Genomic DNA, 15,064 nt, shown 5'->3' on the forward strand with positions numbered 1-15,064 from the left:
GTCAATGAGCTTTTAGAATTATTAATCGATCAATGACCTTAAAGCACACTTTTTCGGTCATTAACCTCCGATTAAGCAACCACTTTACCGTGCTCTTCGGTAGTACTGTTAAAACATGCTGCTCAGTGATGCCCTTAAAACATGCCGCCTTAAGTATTCACACAATTATTATATAGATTTGACTTCAAAAGTCACAAAAATATGTGAATAGATCATAACAAAACGATAGCCGCAAGAATTCCGGAACCGACTTGAGTCTTCTTCCCAAAAACCGGCCAAAGGAAAAAAAACAGATATCCCAGAACAACACAAGACAACTGGAATTTACTTAAAAATTAAGAACAAAGATTTTTTTCGAATAGAAAAAAGGCAGATAACAAACAAAAAGCTTTCCTGCACTCAATCTCAATCAATGATTGACCAACTCAAAAAGCTCTAACAATTGCGAAAAACATTAAATTTTCAAAAAAACTTTTCAAAATTTTTAAAACAATTTACGCAACCCTTGTTTCATAGATTAGTCTTTAAAGCAGAAAACAATGGTTATATCATAACCCACTAACGTCGGCCGAATCGCTCTCCAACGAACGCCCAGCGGTTGGTTTTGTAAGTAGTCAGGTACGGTTTATTGAGGCTAGCTTTGGCTTAATTGAAGGGAGGTGAGGCGAGCGCAGCGGGGGGTGGCACGACCTTAGTATACATCTCCAAAACAGTTACTGTAAATCGCATACTTGCAGACTAGTGAGCTGAAAGGCTCTAAGATAACTTATTGCTCTCTTGGCTACCTATTTATCCCATTTTTGAGGACGTAAAGTCAAATGGGTCAGAGGAAAGATCGTTCAAGCGAAAAATCGCATGAAAAGACCACAGGACTAACATAATTGCTGCAAACTAAGCAATTAAACACAAAAACTGCTGGAAAAAGCCGCACTTGAACAAAATATTTGCCCTCTGGGAAAAGAAAAATTGTTTACATCAATTTCTTGCTCTCTCAAAACAGGAAGTATGAAAAGGAAATCACTTTTTCTCCGCTCTTCACAAATGATCAGCAGTAAAACATCGTTTTTCACCCATTTCAATCCCTATATCAATTTCACTCCAGATTATTTCTTAAAATATATTTTAAAAAGACACTTTTCGAACACTCCTCTTCGAGGCGTAAAAAGACAGCGCCCCAACACTTGAACTGTGAAAATTGAAGAGGCCGATAATAGCCCCATCTATTGCTTTGAGGCTAGTAAAAGACAAACAATATCCAAATAATTGCTAAAAACTCATCGGCGTTGTATCACTTCCGGTTAAAACAATAAGCTCAATTGTTTTGCTGACACCTTTTGGGTTTAAACAAACAGATTTACAGGTAGTTAAAGCTGGGCATCATTATTATGGGAAAACAAGTTTTTATAATTTCAAATTGATAGTGAGCAGTATAAAAACACAATTTTCACATATTTTCAGCATTCAACATCACTAGAAGCGGCAGTACCAATATTTTCTTTGCTTATTGGTTGAAGTGATACATCAAGATACTTGATAGTAGACGACTACCTCAAAATTTCCTTCTTCCAGAAAACAATCAAACAATCAGTCAAGTTCTAATTCAACAACGCAATTATTCTAAATCAGTTCGCACTAATGACGACGTTTCTCAGATAGGGAAACCTCTCGAGGTACTTGTCCAGTTTGAGGAACTTAACTTGGACCTTTTCGCCATTGTACTTCTGCTCGTAAAACACCCTGTAGATATCAGCTGCTTGTGCTTTGTCCATGCAACAGATGTATACAGCTGATTCCTCGCTTTTGTGATCATAGTCAACGCTGTATACCTGAACAAATTAATCGCTGACAAATTATTCTCCGATACTAAGCAAAGTAATGAGCCGCATATTTGTAAAATGACAAACATGACCAACTAACGTCGAGCGAATTGCTCTCAAACGACCGGCGAGCGGTTGGCTTCGTCAGTAGCTAGCCACGGTATAGTGAGGCTAGTTTTAGCTTAATTGAAGGTGCGTGAGGTGAGGGTAATTGAAGATGACATCACGCCGCATAACAGCAGCTGAAGTGCGGCATCAAAAGAGTCAAGGAAAGAGATAGAATGTGCGAGAGATAAGCGTGAACGAGAAAGAGAAAAAAACCCAACCAACACAGAGAGAGAGAGCTGGAAATATTTTCCGTGATGATATTCGATTCTGCAACTTCTATTTTTCTAGCATTGTTAGTAATTAAATCATGGAAAAAAACTGAAGGTGCAAAATTTTAAAAAAAAGTTTCCACATTTCGCAGTTAAAAACATAGCCGGCAGATTGCCGGAAAATAGCCGCGATAGACGCTTGGGTCCTTCCATGAATTCAAACAACTAAAGAGATTAGATAGACAGATCGACCACCAGTCCTTTAATAGACCACTAGACTTTTTGGGTTAGCTTTGGACAGTCATTTTTATGAGACACATAAGCTCTATAAGGAGAAAGCCCTAATAGGGCTTTTCAAAAATAGGATCTTTCAAGTTTGTGCCCCCTCGGCTTGGTGGGCGCATATTATTTGCAAACCTCAGATGCACGTGCAATAATTTTTACAGAATGACTTGCTATGTAATGGCTCGTGATGAGTAACTAGGTGGGGGGGGGGGGGGGGGGGGCGCATAACGTACTGGGGGCACAAACGGAGAAGATCCCAATATTAATATTCGAAATCAAAAACTCAGGACTCTAATAATCAAGACTTAGGGCATATATGTTTGACAATACTTAGATGCACACTATTGACCTTTAACAAGTAAATGTTCATAAAATTTAAAGTTCCATAAGTGAGTTCCGAATTCATTTTTGTGAGTGGGGTAAGTCATTGAAAAAGTCAATTCCAAGAAGTCAGGGTAAGACGAAACACAAATCTGTTAGACGAAGTAAAAAAAAATTGATGAGCGCTATAATAGCCGCCTGGAACTGAGGACGCGGCTGTTAAAATAAAACACAACCATTTTTGTCTCTCGATTGCAGTCATATTTTCCATGATGAGATTCGAATCTGCAACTTCTAGTTTTCTAGCCTTGTTAGAAATTAAACCATATAGAACACAACTGAAAGTGCAAAACTCAAAAAAAAGTTTCCACATTTCGCAGTGAAAAAGAAATCAAAACCTTGGCCAGTAATGATCGATACACCCAGATAAGGACAAAAATTTTAAAAACAATTGCAAATTTAAACAAAATCTTGCTAAAATTCGTGATATTCATTTCTTCAGAAGCATTTGATTGTCTTAAGAGACTATCCATGGTCCCTATTTCAAGCCTCAAACAGTTTCAATGGCTCATAAAGATCCATAAATTGGAACCTGATACTAATTTTTCGAAAAATTAAAAAATTAAATTTTATCAAAAAATTGCTAAACTCGAATCATTAGAATACTGATAACAATTTATTAACTCTAGAAAATATGCAGCAGCTTATTATCAAACCTCGAAGGAGATCTCTGATGCGAGAAAAATAAAAAAAATCCCAAAATTCCGGCAAATATGTTTAAAAATTGTTAACTCGTGATATTAAAATCTTGACAAACAGCAATTACAACTAGAAACTATGCAGTAATCTATTATTAAAACCACCTAAAGGAGATTTTTTGGCTCTGGAGGCTCGAGAAACCTTAAGATGATGAACAAGTTCAAAAAACTTATAAAATTGCAAATATTTTTTTGAAAAAATGCTTAAATTCGGGATATTAAAATCCTGAAAAACATTCCACTACATCTAGAAACTATGCATTAGCCTATTATCAAACCCAGTAGCCGAACAGGTTCCTTGGCTCTCAGGCCGTATAAACTTAAAAAATAACAAAAATTTTTAAACTAAAAAAAATTGGGAAGTGTTATTTTAAAAAATTGCTAAAATTTGTGATATTAAAAAGTTGAAACCAGTTCCATTGCCAATAACAATTTTACAGTAGATTAGTATCAAACCTTCAAGGAGCTTTTCTGAGCCCTAAAGCTGAGAAAACCTGAATAATGACAAAAAACTTAAGAAAAATTGAAAATTGCAAGTTTTATAAATAAAAAATGCTAAAATTCGTGAGCTTAAAATCTTAAAAACCATCAATTACATCTAGAAATATTGCTTAAATTTGTGATATTAAAAAATTTGAAATCTACTTTGTGACCATTAAACATTTTTCAGTAACTTATTGTCAAACCCTTACGGAGGTTTTCTTGCCCCTGAGTCTGGAAAAACTAATGACAACAAATGTCAAAAAAAACGAAAAAAATGCAAGTATTGTCAAAAAAATGCTAAAATTCGTAAAGCTAAAATGTTGAAAACCATTCAATTACCACTAGAAACTGTGCTGCAATCTATTGAAGGAGATTTCTTCACAACTAAAGCTGGAAAAACTTAAAAAAAATGACAAAAATTTACTAAAAAGCTGGAAAAAAATTGTGAAGATTAGTGTAATTTTCGTGTTTTTTGGATTACCAAAACACATAGCTCTTAAAATGGTCATAAAAAGTACTTATGTGTTGCAAAAGACCTTTATCAACTTTAACCAGCCTCAATTTTTGCCCGTTCCAACAAAAAATTTAAAAAAAACGACGATAAAAACAATAAAATTTGCAAGAATTTGGGGTGGAAAAATCCTAAAAATGACCTTTTAACTTTAAACTACGGCCTTCCTAGTAGCTTCACCACAGCAAGCACTTGTATGAATACTAAACAAGGCTAAGGAAGGGCTCTAATGAAACTCAATGCTCGCTGGGCGCTACCTGTTTATCCCATATATAAGGACGAAAATTCAAATGGGTTAAATGGGACGAAAGGTCAAAAATGAATGCACATTGCGGGCAGACTGACAAAAAATAGCCGCGATAGCATCATAGATCTGCAGTGTCAAAATATATTAAAAACATAACTGACTGACGTCGGGCGAATTGCTATCAAACGATTGGCAAGCAGTTCAATTCGTCAGTAACTAGCTTTAGCGTAACTGAGGGGGCGCGTGAAGAGGGTAGGCGAGCGCGGTGGGTTTCGGGTGGAAAGACGTGCAGGGGTGGGGATTGTAGTGGGGGTGAACTGGGGGGACTGGGGGGAAGTGAGGGGATGGGGGTTAAGTGGGGGGAGGGGTCAAACTCAAAGAACCGCCCTTCTCATATTTATGTCTCTCAAACAGTTTCGGTGAACGGCATACCAAGAGATTCTATTGAGCCGAAAAGCTCTAAGAGAACTTAATGACCTCCGGGTGTTACCTGTTTATCCTATTTTGGAAGACAAAAAGTCAAAACAGTCAGGCGGAAAATCGGTCAAGCAAAAAAAAAACTAATAAAAAAGACCACAGGACAATTATAAATGCTTCAGACTTCGTTTGAGAGCAACTAAAAACATAGCCGGCAGATTGCCGGAAAATAGCCACGATAGACCCTTGGGGCCTTCCATGAATTGAAACAACTAAAGAGATTAGATAGACAGATCGACCACCAGCCCTTTAATTGACCACTAGCACTAGACTTTTTGGGTTAGTTTTGGACTGTCATTTTTATGAGACACATAAGCTCTAAGGAGAAAGCGCTAATAGGGCTTTTCAAAATTAGGATCTTTTCCGTTTGTGCCCCCTCAGCTTAGTGGGGGCATATTATTTGCACCCCTGAGATACACGTGCAAAAATATTTACATAATGACTTACTATGTAATGGCACATGCTCTGTAACTGGGGGGGGGGGGGGGGGGGGCGCATAACGTACTGGGGGCACAAACGGAGAAGATCCCAAAATTAAAATTCGAAATCGAAAACTCAAGACCCTAATAATCAAGAATTAGGGCATATAGGTTTGGCACTACTTAGATGCACTTTATTGACCTTTCACAAGTAAATGTTCATAAAAGTTCCATAAGTGAGTTCAGAAGTCATTTTTTTGAGTGAGGTAAGTCATTGAAAAGTCAATTCCAAGAAGTCAGGGTAAGACAAAAAAAAATCCGTTAGACGAAAATAAAAAGTTGGAGCGCTATAATAGCCGCCTGGAATTGAGGACGCGGCAGGACGCGGTTATTAAACAGACCGAAACAGAAATTTCTCTTCTTGTTATTAATTGCTTCTGATTATTAAGAATCCACATTTTGATGAAAAATCTGTATGACTCCTGGAACTCAAAAACTTAATGACGCAAATGAATACAAAAAACACTCCACTAAGAGTGCAAGATGACGTCGTACACTCAATTCAGTCAAACTGCATGAATGACTGAACAAAAAGGTGATTTGAAGTTATGTTGACGTCATATGGTTGTAACAAAAATCTTTCCGATGAATTGAAAAAAAAAAACAACACAGCCAGAAGAATTTCAGAAGCACCTCGAAGCGTCCTATCAACCAAAAACACCCATCAACCATGCATGCAGGGAACGCTCAAATAAATACAACTGAGCTCCAACTATTATTCAAATTAGTTGAACAAAAAACAATCGAGCAAAAGTTGAATTCGAAAAGTAAACGTTATTGCAGTCAAAGCCAAACTTTTTGTCCCCAGAAAACGCCCTCTGCTACACCAATTGCTAAAAGAGGTACTTTTTTGTCAGGCATAAAAAAGCATCAAAGCAGGCCAATACTGAAAATTAAAAAAAAAACATTAACATGGTCGCAAACTCTACAGAAATGAGGTACAAACTAATGAAATTGAAAGAGTTTACAAGGTTAAAGATTCTCCAGAGACCAGATCTCGAAACTCAGATCCCCTAACTCCAGAACACAGTTATGGAACTTCAGAACTGCAACCCGAAAGCTACATAAGAAAAGCAGAGCTTGAGTGAAGTTCAATCGAAGGGAATTTCACTTAAATCAATAGAAAAAACAAACCGACAAAAGGAGAGCGCCTAAATAATAGCCGTTTGATAGGCTGACGGCGGCTATTAATCACTCAAAAATGAAGAACGAAAGCGTGAAAAAGCCACTTGACAAGTCAAAGAAAGTTCTAGAAGAAAAATGCAATTTGGTCAAGCGAAAAATTTGCATACAGAAAAGACCAACACGTTTACAATAATTGCTATGAACTTCGTTCAAGAGCAATTAAACACATTTTTTGGACCAAAACTGCTATTATTGAAAATTTAACAGGAAAAGTATTTCCGTTTTAACTTCAAAACATCTCAAACGCTTTAATAAAAGTTCCCTCTTAGAAGAAAACGTTGATGAAACGATTTCTCTTGCAAAATTCAAATATATCAGCAAAAGATTAAGGACAAAGATTGAAACTCCACATCAAAGAAGTTCCACACCCAAGAAAATTTTCATAATGTAAATCGCCTCCATTTCTTATTAATAAAATCTTGAAAAATGTAACGCATAAAGGCATACCTAAAATAACTGGAAAAAAGGCCACCAATTGTTAAGAGAATTTACTCGGAACAGAAATGTGCCAAAAGCAAGAGTACAATCAGCATGAAGTAACAAAAAAGCACAAAAAAGGTAGCCAATTGGCAAATTCATAATTTAAAAAAAAACATTAATAAAATTCAAAAAAGTACAAAAAAAAATACAAAATTCACTTATTGGCCTCGACAATATCTTAACAACGTCGAGACATTTGCCTTTCTAAGTAAAACCTTGAAGATTAAGTTAAAAAATTGAAAACATAACCGACTAACGTCGGGCGAATTAGTCTCAAACGACCGGCGAGCGGTTGGCTTCGTCAGTAGCTAGCCACGGGGGGGGGGGGGGGGGGTGCACCGGGGGCTGATGGGGGCAACACTGGGTTGGGGTGGGGGCAACAGCGCGGTGGGGGTGGAGGCAATAGTGGGGGTGAGGGTCAACAGGGGGGGGGGTGTCTCAACCTCTAAGAACCGCCCTTCACACCATAAGTATAAGTCTCCAAAACAGTTTGAGCTGAAACAGCTGAAAGGCTCTAAGAGCACTTAATGCCCGCTCGGCGCTACCTGTTTATCCCGTCAGACGTAGAATCGGTCAAGCGAAATATCGCATAAAAAAGACCGACAGGACTAATATAATTGCTACAAAATTCGTTTGAGAGCAATTAAACATCTGAAATCTTTTGCTAAAATATTGAAAATGTTTCAAAATTACAATTTTGAAACAAAATTTTTCTTGAACTTAAAGAACTTGAAGCTATAAAATAATACAATTACCAATAACACAGAATGCATAACCCTAAGTTCTAACAAAAAGATTTATTACATTTAAACATAGCAAAACCTAAAGAAAGAGAAGAATTTGAACAAAACAGCCAAAAATCGAAGCCGTAAATACAGTTTTACAAGAAGAACACAAGAGTCAATTAAAGACCAATATTATAAACAGTGGTCACGACGAGACATTTGCCTTTCTAAGTAAAACCTTGAAGATTAAGTTAAAAAATTGAAAACATAACCGACTAACGTCGGGCGAATTAGTCTCAAACGACCGGCGAGCGGTTGGCTTCGTCAGTAGCTAGCCACGGGGGGGGGGGGGGGGGGTGCACCGGGGGCTGATGGGGGCAACACTGGGTTGGGGTGGGGGCAACAGCGCGGTGGGGGTGGAGGCAATAGTGGGGGTGAGGGTCAACAGGGGGGGGTGTCTCAACCTCTAAGAACCGCCCTTCACACCATAAGTATAAGTCTCCAAAACAGTTTAAGCTGAAACAGCTGAAAGGCTCTAAGAGCACTTAATGCCCGCTCGGCGCTACCTGTTTATCCCGTCAGACGTAGAATCGGTCAAGCGAAATATCGCATAAAAAAGACCGACAGGACTAATATAATTGCTACAAAATTCGTTTGAGAGCAATTAAACATCTGAAATCTTTTGCTAAAATATTGAAAATGTTTCAAAATTACAATTTTGAAACAAAATTTTTCTTGAACTTAAAGAACTTGAAGCTATAAAATAATACAATTACCAATAACACAGAATGCATAACCCTAAGTTCTAACAAAAAGATTTATTACATTTAAACATAGCAAAACCCAAAGAAAGAGAAGAATTTGAACAAAACAGCCAAAATCGAAGCCGTAAATACAGTTTTACAAGAAGAACACAAGAGTCAATTAAAGACCAATATTATAAACAGTGGTCACATGGAAGTCCACTCAAAGCTTCAAAGCAATGCTCTTTTTTGAGACGTTAAAACCAGGAGAAGGTCAATATTAGCCCCAGCTATCACTTCGCAGCTATTAATAAAATTTTGATCTCCAAATAGACATTGTTCAGAGGCACAACGCTTTGAAATCGCGTTTGAAATTACAAAACAAAGATTACCGAAAAAGCCGCCACTGATTCCGAAAAGCCCGATTGAGACTGAAAGAAAAAAATTCCGAATTATTTTAATGTCATTCGGTAGAGGAGTGTTGATTTTAAGATTAAGAACCGCCTTAGACACCGTGATGTTTAAGGGTCGGACAAAAATTGGTTAAGCGAAAAATCGCATTAATAAAGGAGATTATTATGTGCACCAAACTTAAGCATATAAAATATTGATTTTAGTACTAAAATATTTTGAAGCCCGAACTATAGAGATGCAATTCCGTAGTTACACATACTTCTATTCTTTAATGAGGCGAGAGATGAGCTAGTAACAATACCAATAAGCATTAGAGATGTTACTAAGACCTATAAGAAGAGTTCACATAGCGGACGTCTAAAATTGCGCTCTGGGTTTATCGTTTTAACGATTTCGTTCACTTTAGAATGCGCTTTCAACTTTAGATTAACAAAAAAAAACTAGCCTAGAAAATTCAAAAGAATTTACGCAAAAAGTTGAAAGAACTAAGACTTACAGCGAAGCGGAACAAACTTTTATTGGATGAATTAAAAAGAAACAGACAAAAGACTCCAGAATTGCAACGCAAATGATATTCACTTAGGTGCGAGATATCTACCCGCTTAACAAAATTAACCGCTTACTATAATACATTAATAATTTTGAAACAAAACAGAAAATTTAATTTGAGAAAAGCCAAATTTGATAACAAATACTGATAAATAATCTGAAACACTGCCTTCAAGTCTCTACTCAAGATTCTCTAACACATTTTTAGAAGTTGAGTCATAGATTTTTAGAAGTTGAGAAACAAAAATTGTAAAATCGCCTCAAATTTAAAAAAAAAATTTGATTAATCGATGCTAGAACTTTTCTTAGACTTAAAAAAATGCCACGAAATTGAAATACATGCTGTCAAAACGTATTTGACTATCAATATTCACACCTAAATAGTTGACGTCTTTGACAGATTTGATTGACTATGAAGAGTGAATTCTCAAATTCAGAATTACGATGGCCAATACAAAGCATGTTTTTCGTTTTCTGTGCGTTCAAAAGTAACTTGTTCTCTTTTATCCAATTTTTCAGTTATTCTAGTGCTAATTGATGATTACTGACGCTTTTTCTTGTTTCCTGTTACAATCGCTGTGCCATCAGCATTGAAAACCAGTTCTGAGTCCTTGTTTTGATTTCATGTTATAGATGAGAAATAGGATTGCCAAAAATCAACCCTAGAAACATACCTGATTCGACTACATGCAGCAAGGATTTTTTAGTTCCAAATTTGATGCATTGTTCTTGGGTTTTTGAGCTCAAACTAGCTTTTACAATTACTTGCAAAAACAATAACGATAACAAATTTGAGTTCAAACTCCATGATCTACGGTGTCAAATGCTTTCCTTAACTCAAGGAATGTGCACCAAGGCGTATTAATTCTGCTTGTCAAGCTTAACCAGTAGCAATGGCGTCAACCGCGCTCCATATGTTTCGAAAACTGGAATGATATTCACTTCTGAAAAAGATCAAGGAACTGCAATATTGATATATTGATTTTCAAACACTCAAACATTTTCCCAATTGTTAGTAATAGCGAGAACTGCCTATAGTTAGAAGGTTCTTGTTTTCCACCCTCCTTGTGCAGGGGTACCAATTTTGCAATCTTCAAACCATTGGGAAAAATAAGCATTAATAATGCATCTATGAAAGAAGTCTTCCAAATAAATTGCAACAAGAGCTGACATTTTCTTCACGAAGATATAATTCAGGCCGTAGCAATCCAAACAATACTAAGAGCAAGTTGAATGCAAGGCCTCTTCTATTTGTTTCTCGGTAATTTTACAGCAGAATGAAGACGGCTATTAATTACAAGATAAAACTATTTAGCTGAAATCAAATTTGAACTCTTTATTCAATATCTGAGTGATCGCTCGATTGATTATACACTATGGAAACCAAAAAGTCACGTACAGCACAATTTGTGCTCTTTAACTGTTACTTCTGATGAAAACATTTGATTTACGTTAAGGCGCGAAAAAATGCGAGAATTGAGATTTTAAACGAGATTTTAATCTCACTTTTTCCGCTTACACAGAAAAGATAGTTAAGCGGTTCTTTGTTACTTTGTTCTTTTACGCTTGCCACGCTGTTGCGACTTGTAATGTTGGAGTTTATTGAACAAAAAGCAAAATCAACCCAGCTTAAAATCAAAATTTCGTGAACAGTAAGTATGCAAACAAACTATGAAAAAAGTCACAGGATCACGGCGTCTCCAGTGAAGGAATTATGCAAGTTTATCAAAGAAAGGGAACGATTTTTTGACAAAAACAACAAAGCCGAGTTCGGAAAATCCATCACTTATGTTTTGGAGTAAAATACAATAAGATGGGTGAAACTGTGTGAGAGTTTTCAAGATGTTGCTCCTGTGAATAAATTGAAGTTTGTCAGCAATTTTTTCGACGAAAAAGAGGGAGAAGAACCGGAATGGTCAGCAAATAGTCCCGATCTGCTACAATTACGGAAGACAGTTCTTCGGAAAAATTTGAAAATGTCGGAAACTTGACTCAGATGACGTGAGAAACTTGTGCGAAAACTATACAAACCGACTAGTTGAAAGTTAAAACGTAATGAATGGTTGCTAGAGAACGGATACGTGCCGCTTTTTTAAAAATTTTCTAGGTGTACGTAGCTTTTTGGTACCATAGTGTATTACCTTTTACACAATGTTTTTTTGTTTTTGCGGGACTAGTTAACGAAGCATAACTTTGTGGAGTACCTGAAACCCATATTGCTGGAGTCTGGAAATGACACTCTGCTTTGCCGCATCCAACCCAGCATTGCCAGTGCACTCCAGAGCCAAATCCTTCAGTTTAAGACACTGCGTAGGAGGTATGATCTCCACAGTCGATCGCTCGTAGTTGGACCAACCGGAACCTGGGCCCAATTTGATGGACCTCCGGCCACGAGAGTCGGATCTCGATCGAGCCCTGTTACCAGCAGCCGAATCACCTGTCGCGAAACCGTTCTCATCCCGTGAAGGCATTCTTGACTGAAAAACGTCACTTCAACAATCTAACAGAAACACAACCTACTCAGTTTAAAACAAAAATAACTGGCAGATTGCCAGAAAATTGCCGCAATAGCTTCGTAGATCTGCAGTCTCAAAACGATGGTAAGAGAAACAGACTAAAAAAAATTTCATTTAATTATATGATGAGATGTTAGATTTTGATTAACAATCTGTATAACTTACTGCTGCTTCTATTAACTGCCCTCAAACACCCTTCAATTAGAGTGGCAGGCACTCACTTGGCCTTATCTCTTTGAGTTAAAGTAAAAAAAAGTCAATTTCAAAGTGAGGAAGTCGTTTTTGAGAATGAGGCAAGTCACAAGCGACCACAAAGTTAATCACGCGAATGAACAAAAAACTCTCCACTAATAGTGAATAACACTTAAGAGTGAATAACGCAATTCGGATCTTTTCGGTTTGTGCTCCCCAGCTTAGTGGGAGCATATTATTTGCACCCCAAACCCACGTGCCATATTTTAACATAATAATTTACTATGTAATAGCACGTGCTCTGTAACTGGGCGGGCGCATAGCGTACTGTGGGGTGGGGCGCAAACGGAAAAGATCCCGCAATTCAATTGAAGTTGCATGAATGAAAGAAAAAAGCAGATTTGAAGTGGTGATTGTGACGTCATATGTTTGGTCGTAACAAAAATCCTGTCAAAATAAAAAAAAACAGGACAAGTCCTGACCTACAATTCAGAGAATTTTCACGGACTAAACAAGAAAATCTAGTCCTAGAAATGATTATGACAAGATTGGGAAAACCATTTAGATAAAAATCTTACCAAAAAAAACATACCCGGCAGATTGCCGGAAAATAGCCGCCGTTGATTCCAATAAGCATGATTGGGATTGAAATAACAGAAGACATTGAAAAAAAAAGATTTTTGTACAAAAACATTTTTTCAAGTCCGATTTATTTTGATGGCATTTCGTAGTTGAACATACTTCTGTTTCTTAGAGAGAGGCTACAGGGGCTACTATCAATAACAATAAGCATTAGAAATGGTAAATAAGACTTAAAGGAACGACGTTCAAATAGCGGGCATCTAAAACTGGGCTTTATGGGTTTATCCCGTTTCTATTTCTGACATCCATTTTTGTACTAACTCTGTTCATTTTGAATTGCTTTGCTGAGCAACTGATGTTCAAAATCACTTTTAGCAGAATGAGAGAAGAGAGAAACTAGCCTAGAGAAGTCAAAAAGATTTCACGCAAAATGTTGAAACGGCGGCAAAATGGGGTAAAGCAAAACATTTTTTTATTCGACGAAGTAAAAAAATATATAGCAGGACAAGTCCTGACGTACAATTCAAAGAATTTTTATTGACTAAACAGAAAACTAGACATAGAACGGACTATGAATGGATTGGGAAAACCATTTAGAAAAAAATCCGATCCAAAAAATTGAAAAGATAGTAAAAATCAAAGTGAAATTGCCGCATGTGAACAAAAAACCACTATCGAGAAAGCGATATTTTGTTCAAACACCGTTTTCTCACTCCACTTTAAATTTAGAGCAAAAACATTTCACACCGCAACACCACTCACTTTTTCGCTCCACTTCCTGTTTCGGCGTGACCAAAATCACTACTCCAATTTGACTTCAAAAATCATGAAAATGTGTGAACAGATCTTTAAAAAAAAGACAGCTCCCCAATACAATTCAAATTCTTTGAATTGTAAAAAAAATACGAGCGCTAAAATAGCCGGCTGAGAAGAAGATGAGGGCGGCTATTAACCAGTAAAATTCGAAGCGAAAACGCCGCATGCGAACAAAAAACCACTAGCGAGAAAGCGAATATTTCTTCATACACCGTTCTCTCACTCTATTTACAAATTAGATTAAAAACTTTTACGCCGCAAACCAGCACGCTTTTTCGCTCCACTTACTGTTTCGGCGTGACTAAAAATCATCGCTTCAAATTGATTCAAAAATCATAAAAAGGTGTGAACAGATCTTTAAAAAACCTAGCCCGGAGAATTCCGGACGGAAACGACTCTGAATATAAAAGTGACAGTCCTCACTGATCTTAACCTCCTCCTACTTGATTACACTGAACATTTTGAAAACAAAATGACAAAAAAAAACATCTGATAAATTTTTCTTGCTAAAATAAAACTAATCAAATTGATAGACAACCAGGAAGTCTAGAACAACTGGTTTAAACCACAGAACACCTAAAATCTCATTAAAAATTGAAGAAGGATAAAAATTGCTCAAAAAACTTAAAAAACCAAGGCAAAAAGGGAAAAATAGATAAAAATTGACACCAAAAGTGTAAAACTCACTTCAGATCGTCAAAAACGCTTCCAAACGCACTTTTAATAGTTAAGATAATTGAGCGAAACACCTTTGACTGCTAACTTTCAGTTAGAACTATAAAAACTGCTTTCAAAAAGCCGCCCGTGATCAAAAATTTCTTCTCGCTCAGTGAAAATTTTGATACACCTACTTTTCTCGCTCGCTCTCGTCCTCTCTCTCTCTCTCTCTCTCTCTCTCTCAAATAATCCAATAAATCAATCTTTCAGCGAATTGAATTATACGCTTTGTTTTCACGCATTTCACTTCTTGTTTCAATTACACTCCGACAAAAATTACCACTCAAAAAAGACGCTTCAACATTCTCATCTTCGAGTCATAAAAAGACAGCATTCCAATACAATTCAAATTCTTTGAATTGTAAAAAATCAGGAGAAGGCCAATAATAGCCTAAGATGTCGCTTTGCGACTTTTAATCGATCAAAAAAAAAAAACTTCAAAACTACTCC

General features: G+C 36.7%; 1 protein-coding gene across 2 annotated transcripts in view; it reads right to left on the bottom strand.

Moving 5' to 3' along the window:
* Positions 1-1,394: 1,394 nt before the first annotated feature.
* Positions 1,395-15,064, bottom strand: part of LOC142341617 (uncharacterized) — a 38,818-nt gene continuing 25,148 nt past the window's right edge. Inside the window, exons 6-7 of one of the 2 annotated variants that reach the window (XM_075392705.1) lie at positions 11,996-12,268; positions 1,395-1,826 (exon numbers count right to left, since the gene is read on the bottom strand). In XM_075392705.1, coding sequence (XP_075248820.1) covers positions 1,623-1,826; positions 11,996-12,268 — 477 coding nt within the window. In that variant the 3' untranslated portion in view covers positions 1,395-1,622. Of the gene's footprint in view, positions 1,827-11,995; positions 12,269-15,064 lie in introns of those variants that run through there. The other variant, XR_012759116.1, reaches the window with a different exon arrangement.

This window comes from Convolutriloba macropyga, chromosome 6 (genome assembly GCF_964194025.1).
Source record: "Convolutriloba macropyga chromosome 6, txConMacr16.3, whole genome shotgun sequence".
Lineage (NCBI taxonomy): Eukaryota > Metazoa > Xenacoelomorpha > Acoela > Convolutidae > Convolutriloba > Convolutriloba macropyga.